General features: G+C 53.6%; 3 protein-coding genes across 3 annotated transcripts; all 3 read left to right on the top strand.

Annotated features, from left to right (window-relative positions):
• Positions 1 to 4855: 4855 nt before the first annotated feature.
• On the top strand, positions 4856 to 5816 carry HOXD12 (homeobox D12). The gene is made up of 2 exons (XM_061135242.1): positions 4856 to 5426; positions 5578 to 5816. The coding sequence occupies exons 1-2, from the start codon at positions 4856 to 4858 to the stop codon at positions 5814 to 5816; spliced, it is 810 nt and encodes a 269-aa protein (XP_060991225.1).
• A 6516-nt stretch (positions 5817 to 12332) lies between these two features.
• Positions 12333 to 14093, top strand: HOXD11 (homeobox D11). The gene is made up of 2 exons (XM_061135018.1): positions 12333 to 13110; positions 13858 to 14093. The coding sequence occupies exons 1-2, from the start codon at positions 12333 to 12335 to the stop codon at positions 14091 to 14093; spliced, it is 1014 nt and encodes a 337-aa protein (XP_060991001.1).
• Positions 14094 to 21865: 7772 nt separating this feature from the next.
• On the top strand, positions 21866 to 24246 carry HOXD10 (homeobox D10). The gene is made up of 2 exons (XM_061135213.1): positions 21866 to 22610; positions 23969 to 24246. The coding sequence occupies exons 1-2, from the start codon at positions 21866 to 21868 to the stop codon at positions 24244 to 24246; spliced, it is 1023 nt and encodes a 340-aa protein (XP_060991196.1).
• Positions 24247 to 24503: the final 257 nt, after the last annotated feature.

The raw sequence follows: 24503 nt of genomic DNA, 5'->3' as shown, positions 1-24503 counted from the left end.
ATTTTGCTCTTGTCTAGGTTTATTTTTTATGACTTTTTAATGTTCTGTTTCTCCCTCCAGGCCAGTATAAAGGACTTGAAGTATTTTTGAATAATCCCCCCAAATGAATTTCAGAAGTGCCATTCTGATTTTAGGGTTTTATTTTTTTAAATCACTCTTTATGCCTGTTTCCAGCACTTACTATCTTCATAATCCATTAGGGCAGAAAGATTTGGATTTGCAGTCATTCATATCCTGTGATTGGGTAATTGAATCATTAGCTCTCAGCAGTCACCCTGGGGCAAATGGAAACAACTCTGGGCAAGCAGTATTCTAGGGTCACTGGGAAAGTCTGAAACAGGAGACTGGAGGTACTGTGATGGCTTTTAAAGCAGTTGCCTTATTAAATAGGGTTTGTATCAATAGTGGATGAAGACAATCTTTCCGACATTGGGTCATTTGCTGTTATATGTGTACAATACGTCCTGTAGATTTGTGCTTTTATAATTTTTAATTTGGAAGTAATGTGTCTTCATGGATGCCTTCATTCCTCTAGACACAGATATTTAAATGGCTGCAATTCACAGAGTGATCCATGAATGGTATAAATGCATTCCCTCTCCTTGGCCTCCAATTTGTGGGTCTAGAATTGAGGCCATCTCCTCGGTTCCCTTAAAAAGGCTTGAATCGATGTGGCCATGGGTGGAAACTTTAATCCAGAACCCAGTGAAGAACTTGACTGTCTGAACAAATGTATTGGGCTCTTGTGGAGCTTAAAGCATCTAACAAATGTGGGAAATGTGGAGCTCTGAAGTCCAGGAAGAAAAAAATAAAAGATGTCTCTGAAAATGATGATAAATAACTACTTTTAAAGTGCTGCATATTTATACAACTGAGATTATTTTTGTAGATGCAATGTCTGTGAGCTGAGACACATGTGCAGTGCTTCAGACATTTAAAAATCACTTTTTACTCCTAGGGAGATGCAAATAAACAGAACTCTCTTGTTTCTTCTGAGTCTTTATACATTTGTTTTCTTTTTCCAAGCTCTTATTGCCTCTAGAAACTGTTCTTATTTATTATAAAATCTTGTTATCCCAAATGCACAGTTCCCTGTAGATGAAGGAAACGCAACACCAGTTCTGGTCTCTAAAACCTCCAGGCTCTACACTTCCATCACCCTTTCCCCCTCCTTTTCCTGTGGCTTTAACATAAATAGTGATAGCTTTAAATTAGGATATAATTTGTGGTGTCTAAAATTATATTTTTCTACCAGACCAGCTTTTTAAAAATTCCCAATAAAATTCTACTTCTCTTTCAAAAGAAAATTATCAGTTTATTCAAATGGCTTTATTTTTTAAACCAATATATATGTGCTCGGGTTGGAGATTTTCTTCCTAGAAAGGCTGTTATAAATATCTATTCTAGGAAGGTCTTGAAATTAGTCATATCCATATTTGGAAACTGAAAAAGAAACATTTCAGGCTTATCCCTTATCGCTTTCTCCTGGCAGTCTGCACACAGCAGTTGAAGGCCGAAACCATAATTATACACCCTAAACCTCGAGACGCAATTTTTAGGCACTAGGAACTTTATTTCTGAGGGCTTTTTGCCACTCAGGGAAATGGCCGCTAAGGAACTGGATGCCTCGTCGTTGTTAGCGCCGGGTGCAATGATTTCAACGGCTGCAAACTTTTTGGTATGCGAGTTAAATATAGTTGTTTAAAACCTCACACAATATGTAAACTCTTCTGGTGGGAGAATTCCCCTATGGATCTGCCAGAGAAAACTCAGAGACCCAAAGTTTAGAGCTACTTTCGTTTTCTCCGCCTCGGCTTGATTTTTTTTTTTTTTTTCCTTTCTGTATCTTGCAACCGACTGTGAGCAGGCAGCTTCTTTTTGAGAGACAGACAGGTAGACAGAAGCAGAGACAGAAAAGGAAAAGTGACCACGATTCAATCTCTCAAGAAGAAATAACCCCTGAAAATGGGGCCACGCCGTCCCGACGTTCCATTTCGGTTAGAGTCACTAACATATTTCTCTTTTTCTCACAAGATGTGTTTTTATTTAAAACGGGCCCGTTTCCCTTCTCCATCGTCGTTCCTCTCCCCTTCTTTTCTTTTTGTAAATTCCAGACTCCAGAACTGCACCCCATCTCCCAGGTCCATTTCTCAGGTTTCTTGCCGAGGATGGTAGGTAAGGAGGATTGCCTCGAGGTTTTCCTTTCATCAGTAGTTTGCCGGTCAATTTTCCCCGCTTACGAGAAATAGGAGGATTGCTGAAGATGAAAACTACGTTCAAAAGCTCTCCAGTGGAATTTGAATTGATGGCTAAATCAATAACAGATGAAGACTTTGTTATTTATATGCATTCCTTTTATATTCCGAATTGAGGAGCGGAGCCGATCAACTGCCGGAGGGCTGGTAGGGAAACCCACGAGGCGAACGGAGGAAGCTTCGGGGAGAGGCCTTAGCTGCGGGTGGAGACTGAAAGGCCACCGGCAGAGCGCCTCCAAAACCTGGCAGGTTTCGAGCGCCGCCGGTGGAGAATCAAGGCCCGCGCGTCTACGCGCGATCCAAGAGACGAAGGAGACTTCGGAGCTGGGACTTACCGCCAGACAAAGGGGCGGCCGCGACCCTTCCCGTCCCTGGCAGACATCCGGATCCCTCTGGCTCCGCCGTCCCGGCCAGCCTTGCGGCTACCATCTCCGGCGTTCCGACATGCTCGGCCGCGCTTGGCCGCGGGCCGTGACCGCACAGGCTGGCGACCCCAGGCCGGCTGAGCCGTCCTTCACTGTTGATCTTGACCGTGCGGCGGCGCCTCACCAGGCGTGGAGCTCGCTCGCCATCTCCTGGGCAGTAGGCGGCATTGGCAGAGCTCGCCGTGTAACTCCGCGACCAAATCCTCCTTTCCCACTCTGCAGTTCACCAGCCAAGCCTCTGGCACCCTCCCACTTCGCCGCCCTCCTTCCCTCCCTCCCTCCCTGTCCCCAGCCTGCCAGCTCTAACATACAACTTTGTCTGCTGGATCTAGGAAATCAAAAGCCCAGGAGATGAGATGGGGCAGCTGGGCATCATATGAGCCAAGGAGAAAGGAGAGTCTAGTTGTTCGTCTTTTCTATTTCTCTCTTGATTCCTTTATACCTCTAGTCCCGTTGGGCAAACCGCAGCAAGCATCCGCCTAAGCGTCCGAAGTAGACACCCCTGGACCTGGAAATAGTACTGAGATAGGAAGAGAAAAGACTGCAGGCACCCCCTTGGAAAGGGAACTTTCAGACTTAGGGAAGTTGTAGCTCCTCGAAAACAGGGCAAGATTCCCTGAGAGCCTAGGCTCCCTAAGTCCCCAGGAACTGAGGTTGCAGCGCGTGCCTACACCCCCCACGAAAGGAAGAGGTAATGGAATATGTCTCTGTTTCTGAGCTCCTAAGGAAACTCTGACGGAGCCCCGAGGAGCCCAGACTTGCCACCCCACCCCCATCGCCACCCCCTACCCCCGCCCCAGAGCGAGGGGAAGAGGCCGATTGCGTTCCCCAGAGCCGCCCAATTGGTCGCCATAACTCACACAATAAAGTCGCAGCGCGGTGGTCAGCCTTGCCCTCCGGCGGCGCCTGTGTGGTCTCCGTGCCGGAGCTGGCGGTCTAACCAATTCCAGCTTGGCTCCGGGACCGCGAGGCGGGCTGCAGGCTGGGGCGGAGACGGGTCGCTGGGGGTCTTGGGACCGGAGGCAGGAAAGGAGGACCCTGAGCCCTCTGGCCACACTGGACCGTAGGAACTGCGGCCGGGGGCTGCCGCATTGCTCCCAGGAAGGGAGCGCTGCCGCCCGCCTCCCAGTTCGCCAGACCTCTGAACCCGCCAGCGGCCCGCGCGCCCCTGGAGGCGCGGAGCAGAGGAACGCACTTAGTCCGGTGCCTCGGTGTCCCTCGGTGTACCCCGCTGTTCCCGGCCGGTGGCTCTGGTCTTCTATTCTTCAACACCAGCTCAGGGGAGCTCGCTCTACTGCACGCCACGGAGTGAATGAACACCTTGGAACTCTGGTTTGCAGGCTGTAATCGCCAAGGTGAACTGCTGGCGATTAAAAGAATGTAGCCTTTGGCCACCATTGGCCAATCAAGCAGCCCGGGTCCCCAGGCCAGCACTCTCCCAGGACCTGGATGCTGACTGTACCAGGAAGCACAACAGGAGTGATGTGAAGCCTCCTTCCTGGGCGCCAAACTTGAGCAGAATTTGTGATGCGTTCCTCTTCTATCAGCAAAGTATGCCTGCAGCCTGGGACCTGGGGCTCAGGCAGCCCTGGGTTTTCACTGCCAGGTTACCTGCTCAGAGTCCAGTCCAGAGGGATGAGGTGGGGAGGGACGGGGTAGGACTAGCTTTGCTAAGGCCTAGGGACAGAGGATGGCCTTACCAGACCAAGGGCTCTCTGGACAAGCCAGGAAGTGCACCCTACTGGAAAAGGCTTCAGCTGCAAGTGAAAGCTGGTAGAAGCAAGCCTAACCCAAGTAGCCAGCAGAAAACGGGAGTGCAAAGCCAGTCAAGACCAAGAAGGGTCCCAAGGAACATTAAGGCAGAGGTACCCCCTGCCCAATGCCCCCCAGCTCCTGAAATCGTCCAGGAAACTCAAAGAGGCTTCCATCTTCGCTCAATATGACTTGGCTCGGCCTGGCAACCTCGTCCTTCGCCATCGAATATTGCGAGTGTTATCATAGTACCCTGAATGGGGGGCGGGGGAGGAAAACGGGTCGGGGGATGTAGGCGGTGCTGAAATGACCGGCTTTGAAGAACCTGCAGGCGAAGTTTCGTCCAATCGTCTGAGACTGTCCCTCTTATTCCCGGTTGTAACTAAATACTGCTGCGAGCGCAGCCCAAGCCCTTTGTTGGAGATGTGTGAGCGCAGTCTCTACAGAGCGGGCTATGTGGGCTCGCTTCTGAATCTGCAGTCTCCCGACTCCTTCTACTTTTCCAACCTGCGGCCGAATGGCGGCCAGTTGGCCGCGCTTCCCCCTATCTCGTACCCACGCGGCGCACTGCCCTGGGCCACCACGCCCGCCTCCTGCGCCCCAGCGCAGCCTGCTGGTGCCACCGCTTTCGGCAGCTTTTCCCAGCCCTACCTGGCTGGCTCTGGGCCTCTCGGCCTGCAGCCCCTGGGCGCCAAGGACGGATCCGAAGAACAGGCCAAGTTTTATACTCCCGACGCGGCCGCGGGGCCGGAAGAGCGTGGCCGGGCGCGGCCGCCCTTCATCCCGGAGTCTAGTCTGGCCCCTGCGGCCGCTGCTCTCAAAGCGGCCAAATACGACTACACGGGTATGGGCCGCGTCGCGCCGGGCTCTTCAACCCTGCTCGAGGCGACACCCTGCTCCGCCGGTTTCAAGGACGACGCCAAAGTCCCGCTCAACTTGAACATGACAGTGCAGGCGGGCGTCGCCTCCTGCCTGCGACCTTCGCTGCCCGACGGTAAAGGGTGGCCAGGCTCCCCGAGCAAAGCTCCCCGGGCTGGGGTGGGAGGTGGGGTGCTGGGGAGAGTGTGTAGAGGGAGGGAAGCCGCCAGGGGCGGGCAGGCAACTGGGAGCGGGCCGGGCTGACTTGGGTTGGGGCTGTGTTGCAGGCCTGCCGTGGGGGGCGGCCCCGGGGAGGGCCCGAAAGAAGCGGAAACCCTACACAAAGCAGCAGATTGCGGAACTGGAGAACGAATTCCTTCTCAACGAATTCATCAACCGGCAGAAGCGCAAGGAATTGTCCAACAGGCTAAACCTCAGCGACCAGCAAGTCAAAATTTGGTTCCAGAACCGGCGTATGAAGAAGAAGCGCGTGGTGCTGCGCGAGCAGGCGCTGGCGTTGTACTAGCCCTGGGTGTGTCCCCAGCCGGGCTGGGCCTGCCTTTTTTTCAAGGCCTGGCCATGAAGGAAGACAGGGGATAGGGCTTTTCCTTCTGCTCCTTCTCCACTAGTTCCAGGTACCCTCCCTCTCAGACAGCAGCCCCAGAAACCTGCAGGAGATTTGTTTGGAAACCTGGCCAGTTAAGCATCCCTGCTTTCCCCCCTTCTCAGAGAAACCTGCAGAAGTCGCAGCCTCGGCCTTGAGGTTTCCAGAGTGGAAGTCTAGGGTCACCTGTCCTAACTCTTAGCTGGGGTACTATCCCCCCCTCCCCCATTCACTTTAGTGCCCTTGTACTTGCATTTCCGCTTCCACCTGATTCGTCTTCCTATCCCCTCCTCCCCAGCCCTTTCTGCATCCAGCAGGCACCTAACTAGGGCTCAGAGTGGAACTGAATTTAGGAAGACTTCTCCAGCAGAGTAGAAAGGGCTGACGGCACAATTCTGTCTCTTTGCAGCCAAACTCCTGGTGGCAAAGCCAGGATCTCGACTCTGGAGGAAGGAAAGGGCACCGTTCTCCTTTGGGAGGACAGTAGCTGCCTTAGACCTTCAGGAGGAAAAATCAGTAAGGGGGCGTGGTGGCCAGACAAACTCCAGAGACGCCTCAGAGTCCAGGCTGGGCTGGCCCCTCCAGCTGGGCTGAATGGATTGGGCACTTCCTTCCCACGGATGGGATGAGGGAGGCTGGGTCTCCACAGCAAACGGCAACCTCCAGATGGACTGGTAAAATCCCCATTTCTCCCATGTCCTTACACATACCTATGCTAGAGCCCTCCACTGTGTAACTGGACCCCCAGAGCTGAACCCTGGTGAGGAAAGCTCCTAGCTGGCTTTGAGGCTGAGTTGCACCAGGAGGAGGGGAAACATCCAGGGAGAGGTGGGAGTGAGCCAGGAAAGGGGGGGGGGGGGGCGGTCCTACACTCTGCCTGTCCATAAGGCTTTCCTGGAGAGGTGAGAAAAGGTGTCCACTGGTCTGTCTTTCTTGAATTATGGTAACGAACCACTGCAGGGAGAGGTGAAGTCTCCCACCAGCCAGAAATCAGGAGGGTTAGAAAGGAGGCCCTTCAGATCCTCAGCCCCCTCTCTTCTCTCAACCAAGCAGACAGAAGCAGAAGCTCCCTCTCCTCATCTTCTTCACCGCCCACCGGCGTCACCAGGGGCCCCGCTGCTGGGCTCTTTCTGAGGCCATGATGGCCTGCTCCAGCAGAGCCTGAGAGATTATGGGCCCTGTCAGGCTTGCTCCGTGGAGGCTGGGGTTGCTGAATGTCAGGTAGAGATGTCCTGGGTGTGTTGGGGTGTCCTGCCTTGATCTCAGTGACCCTAAGAGCCCCCCAAGCTCCTTCTATCATCTCTGCCCCTTCTCCACCTCCTTCAGAGAAATAGCTCCCTCTCTTCTAGTGAGATGCACGACAGCCAAAGAGTTGAAGATTTTTTTCTCCAAGTACGATGATGATTTATTCTCAGTGCAAGACCAAGAATTTTCAGTACAAGATCTGGAATGGACACCTTATGGGACACCCTGAGCCTCAGCCCAACTGACCTCAGTTGATGTTTAGATGAATTGCATTTTCTCTACTATCTAATAATTTTTGTATGTGTTTTGTTTATTTTGTCAAAAACAATAGCTTTAAGTATCAGACATACAGAAATGTTTTCAGTGGAAATAAATATCCAAGTCCCAGTTAAGCTGTCACGGGACTGATGTCGGTTTTTCAAAACATTTCAGATTCTCTTCTAATGTTTTTCAGGTCACCAAATTCGTTTTTCTTTCCTGGCTGCGGTTTCACTATGGGTGTCTACTTGACTGTTCATTAAACGAGAAAATGGCTTCCAAGTCAGTCAGGAAATGGTGTATAAAAAGCCTGTGAACAAAATATATAAAATACCAAGGTAGGGGAACCATGAGCAGCTTTCAGCATGTCCCACACTCTTAAGTGAACCCTCGGTTTGCTGCTGGCCGGGACTTCTGCATTTTGCCTACATTCTCAAACTTTGAAGCTTGCTGTTATCAGCGGGGCTGCCAAGATATGAGGTTCCTCGGGCTTCAGTACAGAGCGTCTCTCCCTGCCATGTTTTTCCAGTCAGGCTTCTTGTGAATAGGCTACTCCTGTGGAAGTCCTCCACACTGGTCCCTCTGCCAGGAGCCCAGCAGACTCCCTTGGGAGATGTGGACCTGGCACCCTCTAGGTCTTCAGCGCCTCTAAATCGGCCCAGGAAACCTGGGGCCTGCTCAGTATTCTGAGCTCTTGCAGACCCCAGCTCCCTGCTAGCTCAGAGATGGAAACTAGAGAGTTACTAGCTTTTAGCAAGTAGAGGAATTAGAAAAACGTTGTCTCTAATTTTGAGCATTCAATGGTTCCAACTCCCCTTCTCTGAAGCAAATCTGATGAACTATATTTTAAACAGCTCCTTTTAAAAAGAGAAAAAAATGAAGCAAGAAGCTGCTGAGGGAGGCCCTATTATTTAGAAATGCTGGTAGGACTCAGGGAGGCAATGGTATGAGAACTGGGGCTCCCCGAGTCCGGTAAGGTTTGCCCCCTTCAAAATAACCAAACAAAGGCAGAGGCCACACTCAGACCTCAGGTATTGCGGGCTGGGTAAAGGGCCAGGGAACCGGACTTAGACCAAGGACCTAAGACAACACAGGGAGACCATTTTCTCTGCAATATACGCCATTGTATTATTGTGTTCTTTCCCTTTAGCATGGGACATAGGGTGGAAGGAGATATCCCTGAAGACCACTCCCCAAAGAGATTGAAATTATTCTAAGTGTAAAATTTTGTCTGTTGGTTAGAGCTTCAGCAGTGTTTTTCAAATCCATCCCTTTTGCTGATCCACACGAATATAAAGGAGGTGGTGTCCTTTCTCCCTTCCTAACCAAAGTCCCAGCAGGGATTTGGAAGCACGATGAAATCTGAAAAAAACAAATACCCCAGCAAAATGCTGAAATCTCAGTGTTGAACATTCCCTCGCACAAAGACAAATGCGTCCTCCGAAATGCTGCAGTCCAGGCGGGCCTCTTGCCCAAGGAAAAGGTTTTTAAAACAAGGAAAAACGGCTTGGTCTGGCATTCAACCGGCTGAGAGCTCAGAGGGCCGGCCAAGAGACGCTTTTAAGGCCTGGGGGCTCTCCCCAAGGGAGGCGGGCTGGGGAGGCTTCCGGGAGGCGGGCGCGTGGAGGAGAAACCCAGAACCGTTGTAAATATTCATGTCTGTGGGGGTGGGGGGAGGGTGTGCCCCCTCACCCCGCCTCTTCCAGCTGCACCCACCCCCCCCTTAGTGGGGGCGGGGGGCACAGCGGCTGTCCGACCGTCCTTGGACAAAGGTAATCTCCCCACATTTTTGTTCTTCGGTCACTTGACTTAGGGAGCCCATTCCGAAGACTTTGCAGGGAAGGGACAGGCTCTGGGTGTTTCCCTGCGTTTCTCCTCTCTTTCGTTTCCTAAAAGAGCATAAATAATTAAAGTTTGGCAGGGAGGAAAAGCTTTCTTGCAGAACTGTAGTGGCAATAAATGAAATGACTCAGAATCTCTTCCCCAGTCAGTTTTTACGAGAGCTGCCAGACAGTGTCTGTTCACGTTCTCCAGATACCAGGGGCGCCCTGACAAAGTTAAGGTCAAGTTAGTGTCTTATCTTGGGTGGCTCAAAATTACCGCATCGCGTCCGGGCGCTGCGCGGAAAGCTACCACTCGCGGAGCTGCGGGCTGGGAAGACAGGGTCCGGTGCGCTCCCTGCGCTTCGAGTGGGGCCGCGCAGGCAGAGACGAGGCCACAGCCCTTGGATCTTCACGGTAGGTTCTCGAGCCGGACGCGCGGGTCTGTAGGCTGCGGTTTTCCTTGGGTTTCAGGGTGAGGATGGAGGAGAAAGCTGGGGCCAAAGGGCGAAGCGGGCTGGGCCACGAACGAAAGCCTGGGCTTGAGTGTGGGGGTGGGGGTCCGCGCTAATGCGCAGAGAGGGGCCGGCCGCCCCCTTCCCTGTGCACCCATGCGCCGCTGCAGATGGCGCACCCTCCCCCGCCAAAGCGCGCCTCCAGCCCGAGCGCCGTCGCCATGTCGTTGAACTTGAATGGTTCGTCCTCCCCCATTTCCCTCTTTAACGGTCAGCAGGCTCTACTTTGGGGGCAGCGGGCTGCCTGCGCCCCACCCGTGCAGACAGAAGGTGCCAGAATCTTGCGCACTCGCAGATACATAAAGACCCAGCCGGGGGGCACCCCGCGGCCCCTACCCTGGGTCCTGACCGGCTGCGGGGCTAATGTGCAGTGTCCGGGGAGCCATTTTAGGAGAGAGATCCTGGGGCGTCAACTCCGAGCCCGAAAGGGAGAGGTTTGGGCAAGAGATGGAGATGGGGAGGCAGACAAGTGTGCCAGCGGTCTAGGCTGAGGAGAAGGGGGCGAGCGGGAATCTGGGCGAGGGTGTCAGCTGTGTGGAGGGTGCTTGCAAGGATGGGCAGTTCTTGGATGGGGGGTTTCTTGCTCTCCAGCCCCACCGACCTGTTTGCGCAGCGTTCGGAGGGAAGCTGAGGTGGGAGGGGGGCGGAGGAGAGAAAGTGGGAGGGAGAATGGGAGGGAGGAGATAAAAGAGGAAGGGGGGAACATTGGTCAGAAAAATAGATATGCGCTCTGATCACCCGCCTTTTCTCGGTCTGTCGGCATGGTGGGCAGAGCTCACGGCACCGGCACTGCGGCGACCGGGGCCGGGGAGGGAACCAGCCTCACAACATGCACTGCCTGTCTCGGGCGCAGGGCTGAGGCCTGGGACCAATGCTGGGATTGATTGCCTGGCAGAGGAATCCTGGGCAGCGAGAGGCAACCTCCTGCCCTCAGTTCTGGGATTCGGGTTTGGGGAGCTTTTTGCTAAGAGACGGGTTTCACCTTTGGAAAACGCTGGCTTTCCTGAGGCTGAGCCCAGGCCTCGCCTGGAGCCACCCCACCCCGCCACCCCCCGGGCTAGAAAAGAGGGACGCAGCCGCCGCCGAGGAGAGTGAGGCCTTGGGGAGAGTGGATGGGGGGCCCTCAGAGTCGAGTGGAGAAGAGGGGCTTAAACCGGGAGGCAAGAGAGGCTGAGAGCCCGCCCCTCACCCCCAGAGCCAACGGACCTCCGGGGAGCCCCGCAGTGGCCCTGCGGGCCCTAGGGTGCCGCAGAAGCCTAGGGGGGACGCGGCACGGATGCGTAGGCCTTGGCGGGGCTCCGACACGGGGAAGGAGCTGGATGTGAGGCTGGTTGGTCTTATCCAGGCCAGAAGGCAGAGAGGGTGAGGCGGGCGGAGGCCCTGGCGTTCGTCTCTGCTTTGCTTGCGGAAAAGCGGGAAGCCAGGCACCCTGAGAGTAGGACTCCAGGTCCTTTTGTTCAGCAGACCCCCAAGCTTCTGGGGGGCCACGGGGCACCTCCGCTGGCTGAACTCCCTCCTCGCTTTAGCGCTGCAAGAGAAAAAGCTGAGAGACGACAGGGAGAGCGATTGAGGCGGGGACACACAGCTGGGGCGAAGGAGGACAGAGGACCTGGGGACCGAGTGAGCCAGCGGCAAGGAGGGGAGTAAAGTAAGAGGAAGGAAGAAGAAAAAAGGAAACGGGGAAGTGAGAGGAGAGAGGACCGGAGAGACAAGTGAGAAGACTGAAAGGGGGACAAGGAAGGAGAAAGAAGAGAAGGCGACAGGGCCGAGTGGGCACCGAGACCCCGGGCCGGGTGAGCTCCTGGAAGGCTTTTGGCGTGAGTGTTTTGAGGCTGGCATTCGCGCTCCGGGTCGGCAGTAGAGAGAGCCAAGTTACTGCTCGGCTTGAGCGCCGGGCAGAGAAATATGTAAATCAGGGCTCCTGGCTCCCCGAGAGCGGCGCAATTACGCGCCTTGAACGAGAAGCAACAAGCTCCTGGCGGGCTTGGAGAGGGTGGCGGCGTCACGGGGGAGGGAGCGGCCGCAGGAAGGGGTGTAGGGGGTGGGACCCTCACACCCTCACACCTAGTCCCCGGTGCCTGGAGCCGGGGCTCCCCCTCCGCGCTCCGCTTCTTTCCCTTCCCCCTTCCTCCCCCTTCCTCCCCCTCCCTCCTCCTCCTCCGCGCCGGCCTCAGTCCGCGTACTTAAAGCGGCGCGGGCAGGCGCGGGCGGGCTGCCCAGCCGGGCGGTGGCAGATGCACCCAGCAGTGGCAGCCGCCGGCGGCGCACAGGTGACCGGCCTGCGGCACAGCCTGGTCAGGGGGCGCCCGGGGAGAGCTGGCTGGAGTGGGAGGCCGATCTGCCCCCAGCGCGCGCGCGTCTCGGCGCCAGGAGCCGTCCCGGGGCGTGTTGGCGAGCACTGATATAGATATAAGGACATTTCTCTCCATGGCGTCACGTGACATAATTACCACCAGAATCAATCAAGATGAATTGCACGTCAGCGCCCGGTGGGGATTTTTGCTTAGTTGATCCTGGCCCAAGCCTCTTGTGCAATCGATGGCTCAGGTTGGCGGCGCGGGGAGCGGCCCGGGGCTCGCCGGCGCGCACGCCGCGGAGCCATGAACGACTTTGACGAGTGCGGCCCGAGCGCAGCCAGCATGTACCTGCCCGGCTGCGCCTACTATGTGGCCCCGTCGGACTTCGCCAGCAAGCCGTCGTTCCTGTCGCAACCGTCGTCCTGCCAGATGACTTTCCCCTACTCTTCCAACCTGGCGCCACACGTCCAGCCCGTGCGCGAAGTGGCCTTCCGCGACTACGGCCTGGAGCGCGCCAAGTGGTCATACCGCGGCGGCGGCGGCGGCGGCGGCGCAGGGGGCGGCGGCGGCGGGGGCGGCCCCGGCGGGGGCGGCAGTGGCGGCGCCGGGGGCTACGCTCCCTACTACGCGGCTGCTGCTGCGGCGGCGGCGGCGGCGGCGGCGGCCGAGGAGGCGGCCATGCAGCGCGAGCTGCTCCCGCCCGCGGGCCGCCGGCCGGACGTGCTCTTCAAGGCGCCCGAGCCGGTGTGCGCCGCGCCCGGGCCGCCGCACGGCCCTGCGGGCGCCGCCTCCAACTTCTACAGCGCCGTGGGCCGCAACGGCATCCTGCCGCAGGGCTTCGATCAGTTCTACGAGGCTGCGCCCGGGCCCCCGTTCGCCGGGCCGCAGCCCCCTCCGCCGCCCGCGCCGCCGCAGCCCGAGGGCGCCGCCGACAAGAGCGACCCCAAGACGGCGGCCAGTGGCGGCGGGGGAAGTCCCTGCGCCAAGACGACCCCCGGCTCGGAGCCCAAGGGGGCGGCAGAAGGCGGCGACGGCGAGGTGCCCCCGGGGGAGGCGGGGGCTGAGAAGAGCGGAGGCACAGGTAGGCACCGGACGCGGGGTGGGCGGCTGGGCTTGGGGGCCCTGGGCGCGGGGGGGCGGAGGGGGCCTCCCTCTGCTCGCGCCGTTTTATGTGCTACTTTATAAGCGTTCGAAGGGGTTTATACATCCTATAAGATTTCCCTGGCCGTTGTAAAGCGTGTTTACGATAGGAAACCAATTTAGGTGGGCTTAAGGTAGACTTCGAGGAGGACATTAATCGCTGCAGAGAGCTTTCCCCCAGTTTTGTGCGTGGAGGCGGGGGGTCCTAGAGACCGTGGAGGGAGGTAGGAAGGGAGGGGAGATTTCAAGCCAATTTGTGAGTGTGGACACTCGAGCCTCCTGCTTTTAAAGGAGTGGGGGGTTGGGGAAGAGTTTGATCCTTGAACTGGACTTTATCCAAACCTCTGGCTGACGCACGCTGCTGGCTGGAGTCGAGTAGATGCCCGGCACGCTCGTGTTTCTCTTCTGAGTCCAGCTCAGAGCCTGCCTCGCTCTCTGCTTTCCCACCTCGATGCCAGGCTGTGTGTGTGTGTGTGTGTGTGTGTGTGTCGGGGCGTGAACACAGGTCCACGCCCGCACTCTGTCCTGTGCCCGCCCATATATCATCCCCCACGACGCAGGCAGGGCCTTTCAGCCGCAGCAGGGACGTCCCCAACCGGCCGAGGCCTGGCTCTTGCGCGGCCCGAGCGGGCAGCCAGGGGTGGGCAGGCAGTGGCCTCTCTCACCCCTTGGTCTCTTTAACTTGCAGTGGCCCCCCAGCGGTCTCGGAAAAAGCGCTGTCCCTACACCAAGTACCAGATCCGCGAACTGGAACGCGAGTTTTTCTTTAACGTGTACATAAACAAAGAGAAAAGACTCCAACTCTCTCGGATGCTCAACCTTACTGACCGGCAAGTCAAAATCTGGTTCCAGAATCGCAGGATGAAAGAAAAGAAACTGAACAGAGACCGTCTGCAGTATTTCACTGGAAACCCCTTATTTTGAGAGCTCCAGGAGCACCCCTCTCCCCTGAGCCCCACGCACCCACTCTCCTCCCCACCAGCCTGCCCTGAGCAGGCCCAATGTCCTTGGGTTTAATGACGCCTCTTCTCTGTGGAACTCCACGATTCCTTCCCACGGTCAACTCAGGACCTCCCAGCGACCACTGCAGCCTGCGGACGAGGTCGGGGACTTGGCCGAACGGATCCTAATAAGGGGAAAATGGTAAATGCAAACGTCCCTTTACAATTTTACCGCCAATGTGCTGTTGTTCTTCCCTCTCTCTGAGCTCCCGTGGGGACGCTGTGGGATCTGTAGAGAGTTAGGCCGAGGGGCTGGAAGGCACTTGTTTTTGTTCTGAGTTTAAGGGACTGCATCTTTCCCCCTTGGTGAATGCAGATTATTTAAACTCTGGGAAATGTACCTTTGGTCTGTCGTATCAAGGCATGAGTCACTGTCTTTTGTGTGAATAAATGGTTTCTAGTAAAATGGAGGTTATAGCTTCAATACACTGTATGAATTTTCCTCTTTGAAGAAGTTTAGTGTCTGATTAGGATATTTTTGTGGCCAGAACCTTCTTCCCCAAGCAACTGAAAATCAAGTGAAAAGCTTTTTAATCCCGCTAAGATAAGACTTGTTCTTTCCCATCCCTTCTAAGCTACACTAGCATTAAAAATAACTTTAGGGATGACTCTCTGAATTGAAGATGTGACCCAGCCATGCTGGTGCTGCCTTATCCAGGCAATGAGGCTGGGACAGCAGGAACCTAAGAAACAAGTCTCCTTGCCCACCTCACCCTATCCTACACCCAGGGTAGTAAACTTGGAATTCCTTTAAAAAAAAAAAAAAATACTGGGTAGGAGATCCAAATTCACTCTTAATAAGATGTCAAGGAGGCAGGGTCCCTTAAAAGAAGAAATTAAAAACTAGAACCTTTCATTGAAACAAAACTAATTTTCTAAAGGGAAGGTATCAGGGGTGGAGAGGCCTGGATCCTTGCTGGTATCACAGGGACCTGGAGCAGAGAAGGTCTCCCTCACTGCCCCGCCTTGGAAATAGGGCCCAGGACTGCAGACCACTTCTCACAGCATTTACCGCTTCAAGTTAAAGAATGTGGTGGAGGCTGCACCGCACTTTATGTTGCAGGGCCAGGCCAGGCTGTTTACAAAACCTTGAACTGTCTAGACAACACCATAAAAGCCAAAGTTCTAAACAGCTTAATTGGGTTATATTATACACCTTCTGGTGGGCCCAAAAGAGATTTCCGCAATGTGCAATAAACTGGAAGAGTGAGAAAAGCTTCTCTTTCTCTGAAAAGAGTAAAGTGAATCTTATGACTCTTAACCTCTCATAAGTCCAAAGTCAAAAAATAAATCCATGAGCTATACAGCACCCCATGCATCTTCCAAGGAGGCATGCATTTCCAAATGCAAAAATTTTTTTAAATTATCAAAGCTTTTGGAAGGAAGGAAAAACATAAGTGCATAAGTGTATGCCTTTGAACTTCCAAAATGTCAAGGTCATCACCTTTAACCTTTCTGAATAATTAGGCGCCTTAAGGTTCTTCTGTGATATTCAACTACCACCCACTTTCACACACACATGCTCACACACATCCAGAGCCCCACACACATTTATGACCACACAGAATCATATCGAGGGCTCACCATAAATCTAGGCAAATTCCTAATTTCAGGATCAATAACCTTAATTTCCCTTCAAACATTTGTGTAATTCAGTACCAATTGACTTCTTTTAAAAATACTGGTTATATTAAAATGTCTACCAGCATGCTTTTACTACAGCTAGGAAGTGCTGGTTGTTTTTTTCTTTTTTGCTGCGGGGGGGGGGGGGTGGGGGGGAGGTCATAGATATCAGTCCATTAGCTCTAATGAAGAAACGCGATTTTGAAAGTAGGCATTTGAAAAAGAAAGTTCTATTACAGACTTACTTCGTTATATTTGGAAAAAAAGTCACCCTGTCAAATAAGTTACTGTACTTTCTATGACATGGAACAAAAGAAAATATATTTATATTGTTTCCAAAAGGGTCCCGCAACGTTTGGTGAAGGATGCGATAGAAACAAAGCCTACAGTTGAATAATTTCGTTCAGAAGGGGACTCCTTTGTTTGCAATCCTAGGCATCCGTTACAATGTCAGTGCCCTAGTAATGTGATCATTACAGGAGGCTAAAACTGGTTTATTTTCTTCTCTCTCCCTCTCTCTCTCTCTCGCTCGCTGGCTTGTTCTTTTTTAAATGCTGCGTCTAAATGTAGCAGCTTGTATGTCCACCACCTTAGTCAAGCCGAACCTAGAGATACCATTTCGCGTTTGCATGGCCTTGGAGAGCCACACGGGGGCGTGCTCACGTTCCAGACGCCTCATTTGTCGGAGAGGCCGCGGTACCGTATCTTTCGGATACTGGATTCTAATATGCAATCTTAACCGGCTAGAAACCGCTAAGGTGTTTGCTTGCTGATTGTTTGGTCTCCGCAGCCATGAGGTTGGGAAGTTGTATAAAGACAGAGGAACGCGAGCAGATTCCTGAAATAAGAGATCACCTAATCGTTGTCTTATAAAGCTGTTGTAAAGAATACTTTGGTATAACCTGGTGGTGTCCAAAAGAGATTTTTAAAAGACAAATATGTGCATTTCAAAAAAAAATAAGTCACGCCACTGCAAGTTAATTAAATTATGGAAATCAATTTTCTTGGTTTGAGTGTGTGGAGAGCGATAGGAAGGTAGGACCACCCCTGCCTACAACCGCGTCCGCCTTGCACGCTCTCCGACCGCCTGGGGTGATTAAAAGGCTTTTGTTTAAGACAGATCAGGGCGCCGGCAACTTAGCTGAGTGTGGTCTCGGAAAAATGAGACGCGTCGAGACCTAGCGGGTCGTTCTGCGCCAGGCACCCCCACCCCCACCCCCGGTAGTGCCTGGCGCTCGGGGCTATCGGTAGTGACCGGGAGGCGCAGGCAGGACTGGGTTGGGGCTCCCGGCCATACTGAGCTAGTGTGGCAGCGGGGAGCGGTAGACAGCCCCGGGGAACGTTATACTTCAGGGCGTCGTGCGATGGAGTATGCATTTGAAGCAAACGGGGCTTTGCGTTTGACAGAACCCTGACCAGCCTTCCAAGCCGTCTGCTGGCATTGAGCGTGGAGTTTGATTTTGGCACAGGCTCCTGAAAGCAGTTTTCTTTCCGTATGCCCTCCTCAACCCCATCCCCACCCTGAAAGCTCCCGACATTGCGGAGGGCCTGTGCCACCAACCAAGGTCCGAAAGAGAAGTTCCAAAATGAAAGGTGGCAGTCCCTTCTTTGCTGAAGTTCATTGTAAAGCACACGCAACTCCGGAATTAGTGAGGACCTCCTCAACTTCGCTGTCTTTGCCCCCTCCCTCCGGGCCCTGGACTAAAAGACTCTGGGTCCACCCCTGGGAGTTGGCATCGGCTTCAGTGGAGGCTGGGGGCCACGAGTCTCCCCACCCCATGGGAGGCGCCAGCCAGAGGCATTGATGTTCCCCGCGGGCACCCTGGCTCCTGCCTGTCTGACTGTGGGTCCAGCTTAGCTATTGTGAATCGACATTTCCCGGGGCCTAACCTGGGCCTCAGTCCAAGTGGGGTGAGAGTCCTCCTCCCCAAATGTCGTTGTGTTCCTCTTTAGCCAGCTCCAGCGGGGGCGCTTGTGGCCTTGGAGGGCCCCTTGGCTTTGGCTGGCAGCCTCTCCTAGACCACGAGTGCTCAGCAATCTGTAGTCCCTTTCCTCTCGGCAGCGCCCAAGTTGAGTCTAAAAAAGACCGGGGAATTGGTGAATTGGACCAGGACTTCTCCAGGCTGCAGACCTGACCTTTCTGGATCATTCCGGGCATGTGGGGCTTATGGTGCATGGCCCCAGCATCTTGAGTCGCTGAGGTCTCAGAGCTTGAAGTGAAGGGAGATTGGGAGAAGTAGGAGTCTTTTGTGTCTGCAAAGGGAAGAGGTTCCTAGGCTGCTGGTCCTTTTGCAATGTCTCCCTAGACCTGTCTTTGCATTGGTGGCGGCTTCCCTGGCCTCCCCAGTTGCCCTTTTGAGTTCTTTTCACATTGGCTGGGAGGTACACGGTGCAACCCAGAAGAGTGCTTGGAGGAAGCAGCTTTTAAAATTTGTGCCCATCCACTCTGCCCCCCCAAAAGTGGCACATCTATGAGAGGTCACTCAGGGCCCAAAATCAGTGGATCCCCAGGTCCACCCAGGCCCGCTGCCCTTCTTCCTGGTGACAGGAAGCACAGATGCAAGTCACTTCTTGATTACAAATGCTAATTTCTTGCTGAAGCGACCCTTTTAATTTTTCTCTGGAAAGAACTGTGCCAGGGAGAAGGATGTCTTGGTACAATTGTAGATATTCATCTCCTTTATGGTACAATATTGATTTATTATTAATGGTAACTGCTCCAACTGATCTAAAGATGATCGAAAACAGCAGCTATGTAGCTACATTAAATACTTGTAAGCAAAATAAAGCCTGGCCTTGAAAACCCAGTCTTTTCATTCCATTTGCTTTATCTTAGCCTTAGGGTCTTAGACAAACTTTCCATCCTCCCAGGCTCAGATCATTCTCTTCCTTGTATTGTTTCTATTTTGCTTGATTTTTATAATAAAATCTCTCCAAAATATTGGCAGTTTCTGGCGTCAAGGAGCTGGTCTGAAGATAAAAATTTGAAAAAGAATAAATAGAATTTTGTGATCATAGATTCAAAATTATATCTGATACGCATTTTTCCCCCCTCCGGTGAGTGAAGATGACCTATTTAAAACCAAATCCAGCGTGGGAGTGACTTTGAGCCTGAAGGCGCAGGGAGCTGAAACAGAAAGGCTCCCCAAATTCAGGAGGCAGATGTCCTGGTTAATGGCAGATATACCCCTTCGGTGAGGAATTGCTGGTTTTTTAGCTTGGATGTTTTCTTCATATATAAATAAAGATTATGAAAGGACATTTGATGGGCATAAAATTTGCGATTAGATTGAACACTCTTGCCTCTCGTGGGATAGGAGAACTGGACAGCGGCGTTCCGGGCGGCTCCCTTGGCCGACATGCAAGGGAGGACAGTGCCGGAGCGCCAGGCTGGCGTCAGGGCGCCTGCCGAGAGCGTGTGCAGTGTGCAGTGGGCACTTTGTCCAGCCCTGGGCACGCTTAGCTGTGGCTGAGATCATGATCTCCGCCTTGAGAGAAGGCAATTTTCGGGGTGCTAGTCCCTGGCTGTTAGCTTTGAACAGGACCTTAGCAGACTTGTGTCAAAAGTTGGGTTTTTTTCCCTGCCGTCCTCACTCCCCCACCCCCAAGCCTAAGAACAGCCACCCCTGCCGAAGGTAATGTTTAAACCTCCGCTTCCTTAGCCGGCGTCCCGCAGCCGGAGCAGTTAGAGGCACCAGGCTTTTAACCTGACAATGATGTTGTATTTGAACAGCTGCGTAAAGGTTTAAAAGGTCTGTCTCATTGCCACCGAGGGGTTTTTTTTTTAAAGGGGTTATTGTTTGGGCGAGGGCAGTGTGAGGGGACAGCCGAAGCGGTCCCAAGGCCGAAAATAATGTCCAAAGACTTTTTCCACCAGGCCAGGGGAGATTCCTTTTGGGGAGGGGTGGACAAAGGGTTTGCTGGAAAAGGTTTTTGTGAAGGAGCGAGCGGGCTACTACGTCCACCAGTAGGCTGAGTATCGCGCCCCCCCCCCCCCCCAAAAAAAAAGGCAAGGCAGAAACCCAGTTTGCCCACAAGTTCAGTCTCTGGGCCTGAAATCCCAGGCCAGCCCCCGTGACAGGAGTGTGGGGAAAAGAAAACACGGATGCCTCCCCGGACAGAGAACTGGTTTACGATCAGAGTTTCCGGGGCCTTTCTCCTCTCTCGGATGCAGGAAAGGGGATCCAGGAAGCCTGAGAATGGCTCCAGTGCCCTGGCCGGGCCCCTCACCCAAGGCAAACCTTTGGAAATCAAGTTTAAAGCTCCCTGCTGCTGCCCCGAGGCCGCGGCTTCCGAAGGACTGCTCACCGCCTGCAACAGAGAACGAGGGAGGAAGTTGTTGAAGAAGTTTCTCATAAAACTCTGAGTTTCCATGGTGGTGATGGTGGTTGTTCTTTTAATGAGGTCGACCACAACCCCAGACCAAATCCTTTTTATAGAACTTTCCCTCACCAAAGGAAACACAGGACTAAGGTTCTCCCACCTCCTTTTTTCCCTCCCTTCCCTTATCCAAACAGAACCTTCTCAAATAATTTTAGGAATTGCCCAAAACTGTAAACCTCAACTTCTGACAAAAGTATAAGCTTTTAATATTTGACAATTTGTGTTAAAACAAAAATTGACCTTCTTGGTTAGTAGCGAGGGGGGAAAATCAATAGTATAATTTTCAATAATTCATAAAGCGAACGCCATTATGCTAAATCTTAACTATTAATCTTATCCTTTACAAAGTCTCGATTGATTTGTTAATAAAATATCTTCCCGTGTGTGGCAACAGCGGGTATAACTCTTTAAAAACCTTCAGAAGCAAGAAAATTACCAAGTAGCCCAAGAATGTAGATGAGAATTTTATTGATCGCCCTGATTCTTCTTAATATGTATTAATAAATTCCACAACCTTTTGTACCTTGCACTTGTCAAAAACCAATGCTTTTACAAAATCCATAAAAGGAAAACATATTTTTCTTTGCAGAAGAACCATATGACACCTTTGCATCACTCTCTCCTGCTTGGCCCAGTCAATTTTCTAAAACTTCTGGAGTCTGAGGGTGAGAGTTTCCCCTTCCTAGAAAACATTCTTTTCGCTCTTCTTCCTTCCTTCCTCTTTGCCCTCTATTTTCAGGGCGTGTGGGGAGGGAAATCTCGGTTTAGTTGGTTTAGTTCTTCCGCTCAGAACCGGGGGGGACGCTTTCGCGGATGCCGCGCTGCTGGCGAGGGACTGTCTCCGGGCTCAAAGCTCCCAGCGGCCCGGCCCGCAGAGGTCGGGGTGTGGTTCCCCGAAGAGCCGAAGGCTCGAGTAGCCCACCGGAGCGCAGAGGCGCCGGCAGCTGGGGTGGGCTGGCGGGCCGAGGCAGAGGACAGTGCAGGGGCCGGGCCGGTCCTCGGGGCTCCGCGGGGCTAGTCAGCTGCGTGGCCTCTCGGCCCTCGCGGCCCTTCTCGACTCCACTCCCCAGGATATCTTGGACGCGTCTAAGGCGCCAGAGCTCTTTCCTGTGGACTCCTGGGGTGGGATGTCTCAGAGTCTGGGGAGTCCAACTCACCTTCCCAGGCTGTCCGGGACAAAATGAACCAGGCTGGGCCCCCACCCACCGCCCTGGCCCCGGCCCTCTCGGGCGCCTTCTGCCTGGGTGTGTGCGGGGAATGCTTCTGTGTGCTGGCGCCACGGCGCCCGGGCTTCCCTCCCCGCGTGTGTCCTCCCGGAGACCCCTCGGGCCGAGCCTTTCCTTCCGCCTGCGGGGCCCAGAGGCTGGAGTGGGGGACGTGAGTGGGGCGGGCGGACAGAGCGAGCCCCGGGAGGCTGGCGGACGGCGGAGAGCGCTGCGCCGGTTGTCTCCAGCGCGCACTATCGCGGGCGCGTAGTAGATGTCGCTGTTGTCCGCGCTTACGCGGCCGGCTGGCCGGGCTCTGGAGCACGTGACCTGCGAGGAGGCTGCGGCTCAAGGCCATTTTCAAATCTCATTGGCTTGGTTGTCATGTGGTCGGCAGAGGCATCCACAATTACACGGGGAATGTTTTCCTAGAGATGTCAGCCTACAAAGGACACAATCTCTCTTCTTCAAATTCCTCCCCAAAATGTCCTTTCCCAACAGCTCTCCTGCTGCTAATACTTTTTTAGTAGATTCCTTGATCAGTGCCTGCAGGAGTGACAGTTTTTATTCGAGCAGCGCCAGCATGTACATGCCACCACCTAGCGCAGACATGGGGACCTATGGAATGCAAACCTGTGGACTGCTCCCGTCTCTGGCCAAAAGAGAAGTGAACCACCAAAATATGGGTATGAATGTGCACCCTTATATACCTCAAGTAGACAGTTGGACAGACCCGAACAGATCTTGTCGGATAGAGCAACCTGTTACACAGCAAGTCCCCACTTGCTCCTTCACCACCAACATTAAGGAAGAATCCAATTGCTGCATGTATTCTGATAAGCGCAACAAACTCATTTCTGCTGAGGTCCCTTCGTACCAGAGGCTGGTCCCTGAGTCCTGTCCCGTTGAGAACCCCGAGGTTCCTGTCCCTGGATATTTTAGACTGAGTCAGACCTACGCCACCGGGAAAACCCAAGAGTACAATAACAGCCCCGAAGGCAGCTCCACAGTCATGCTCCAGCTCAACCCTCGCGGCGCGGCCAAGCCGCAGCTCTCGGCCGCCCAGCTGCAGATGGAAAAGAAGATGAACGAGCCAGCGAGTGGCCAGGAGCCCACCAAAGTCTCCCAGGTGGAGAGCCCCGAAGCCAAGGGCGGCCTTCCGGAAGAGAGGAGCTGCCTGGCAGAGGTCTCCGTGTCCAGTCCCGAAGTACAGGAGAAGGAAAGCAAAGGTCGGTATGAGCAGAGTTGTCACCCCAGCGGGGCACGCAGCCCCGGAACCGGCAGAGAGAGGGAACACCCGGGTGCCCAGTGCCGAGCCGGCAGCCTGGGGCCCCGACTGGCAGGTGCCTCTCCTCCCGTCTTTTAGAAGGGCAGTCTTAATCCCGAGATGGTTTCCGCTTCTGCCGCGCTGCCCTGACCCTCCTGGCTAGTCCTGGCCCCATGCTGATGGCGCCCGGGCAGAGGAAGGGCTTGCTGGGTTTATTTTTCCTGAGCTAGACCTGAAATGCAACAAAAGAGCACAAATGAGACCTGCGGCTGGTAAACGCTGCCCCAGAACCTCCTTTCTCCCGCTCAGATTTGCAGTCCCAGCCATGCCTTTCACTCAATGATGATTTTAAGGTGGTCCAAGGTACCGTGTTCGTGTTCAAGTGTATGCACCCCGCATCCTGCGAGCTTGGGGACAGCAAGGGGAACGAGATGGCTGGACCAGTTGGTGCTTGGGCCGGAGAACAGGGCTCCCTGCCTCTGCAGGGCTAGGTAACCTTGGCTTTGTCTGGGGAAAGTGCCGAAAGCTTTGCAGTCCTTTTGCAAAGGGGCAAAGGCAGAAGGGAGGGGGGGAGAATGGAATATGCATGGCCCGCCCGGCAGGGCCAGCCTTAGGGCTGGATAGGGCAAAGAGCCAGGGGCTCTGGCTTTTCTGCCCCTGATCGTCTGCCCCAGTGCTCGGAGCTGGGCCACAGCAAGGAGCTACATGTCTCATTTCTGGGAGAATGCTTTTGTGTGGGGGCAAGAAAGCACAAGAATTCAGGAAATTCTGGGGCATACAGCGATGCCCAGGCAGGGCGGAGAAGGTGTACTCGGTTCCTCTGGTATCTTTGAAAGAGAATTGGTACCTATAAGCCTGGCTGTGGGGCTCCCCGCCTGCCTGGGAGAAGTGGGGAAGAAGTGGCAGGTTTGGGGATCTGAGGCAGCAGTGGGATTTGTAGGCTTATCAGACTGTGGTTTGCTTCTTCCACTCTAGCCCTGTTGTGAGATGATCATTTAGAATGTTGCTGGTGAGATCCTGAAAGTTTACTATTGTACTAATATTTTGTGCAGGTCAGAAAGTAGAGAGAGAAAGAGAGAGAGAACGCTGACACAGACGGCAAGAATACCCACCCATTTGTGTCATTTTGGGTACTTTAACTAACCTGGCATCATTTACAAATATCTTTCAGGGCCCACCTCATGTGAGTAATGTTTAATGCAAGCATTTTCCAAAGCGGCCTGGCTGCCAGCGGGGTCATGGCCAAGGGTAAATTTGAACAGATTGAAAGAAAAAAAAAATTCTTGATTTTTTTTCTTCTTCTCCCTTTAATTTTGTTAGAGGAAATCAAGTCTGATACTCCAACCAGCAATTGGCTCACTGCAAAGAGTGGCAGAAAGAAGAGGTGCCCTTACACTAAGCACCAAACGCTGGAATTAGAAAAAGAGTTCTTGTTCAATATGTACCTCACCCGCGAGCGCCGCCTAGAGATCAGTAAGAGCGTTAACCTCACCGACAGGCAGGTCAAGATTTGGTTTCAAAACCGCCGAATGAAACTCAAGAAGATGAGCCGAGAGAACCGGATCCGAGAACTGACCGCCAACCTCACCTTCTCTTAGGTCCGAGGCCCGTCAGAGGTTAGGATCGGAGAGGGGCGCCGAGTTCCAGGGCCGAGTGCTGGAGGACTGGGAAGGCGGAAACAAAACCTTCAATGCTCTTTGTTTTTTTGATTTTTTTTTTTTTTTTTTTCCTGCTAGAATGTGACTTTGGGGTCATTCTGTTCGTGCTGCAAGTGATCTGTAATCCCTATGAGTATATATATATATATATATATTAAAAAAAACTAGCACGTGTAATTTATTATTTTTTTCATCGT

Source organism: Dama dama, chromosome 33, assembly GCF_033118175.1.
Source record: "Dama dama isolate Ldn47 chromosome 33, ASM3311817v1, whole genome shotgun sequence".
NCBI classification, from domain to species: Eukaryota; Metazoa; Chordata; class Mammalia; order Artiodactyla; family Cervidae; genus Dama; species Dama dama.
The sequence above is the reverse complement of the archived record's forward strand: the minus strand, read 5'-3'. Positions and strand labels throughout refer to the sequence as shown.

Coding starts and splice junctions, on each gene's coding strand:
- HOXD12 (XM_061135242.1), top strand. CDS start 4,856: ATGTGTGAGCGCAGTCTCTACAGAGCGGGCTATGTGGGCTCGCTTCTG. Junction 5,427..5,577: donor GCGACCTTCGCTGCCCGACG/GTAAAGGGTGGC, acceptor GCTGTGTTGCAG/GCCTGCCGTGGGGGGCGGCC.
- HOXD11 (XM_061135018.1), top strand. CDS start 12,333: ATGAACGACTTTGACGAGTGCGGCCCGAGCGCAGCCAGCATGTACCTG. Junction 13,111..13,857: donor TGAGAAGAGCGGAGGCACAG/GTAGGCACCGGA, acceptor TTTAACTTGCAG/TGGCCCCCCAGCGGTCTCGG.
- HOXD10 (XM_061135213.1), top strand. CDS start 21,866: ATGTCCTTTCCCAACAGCTCTCCTGCTGCTAATACTTTTTTAGTAGAT. Junction 22,611..23,968: donor ACAGGAGAAGGAAAGCAAAG/GTCGGTATGAGC, acceptor TAATTTTGTTAG/AGGAAATCAAGTCTGATACT.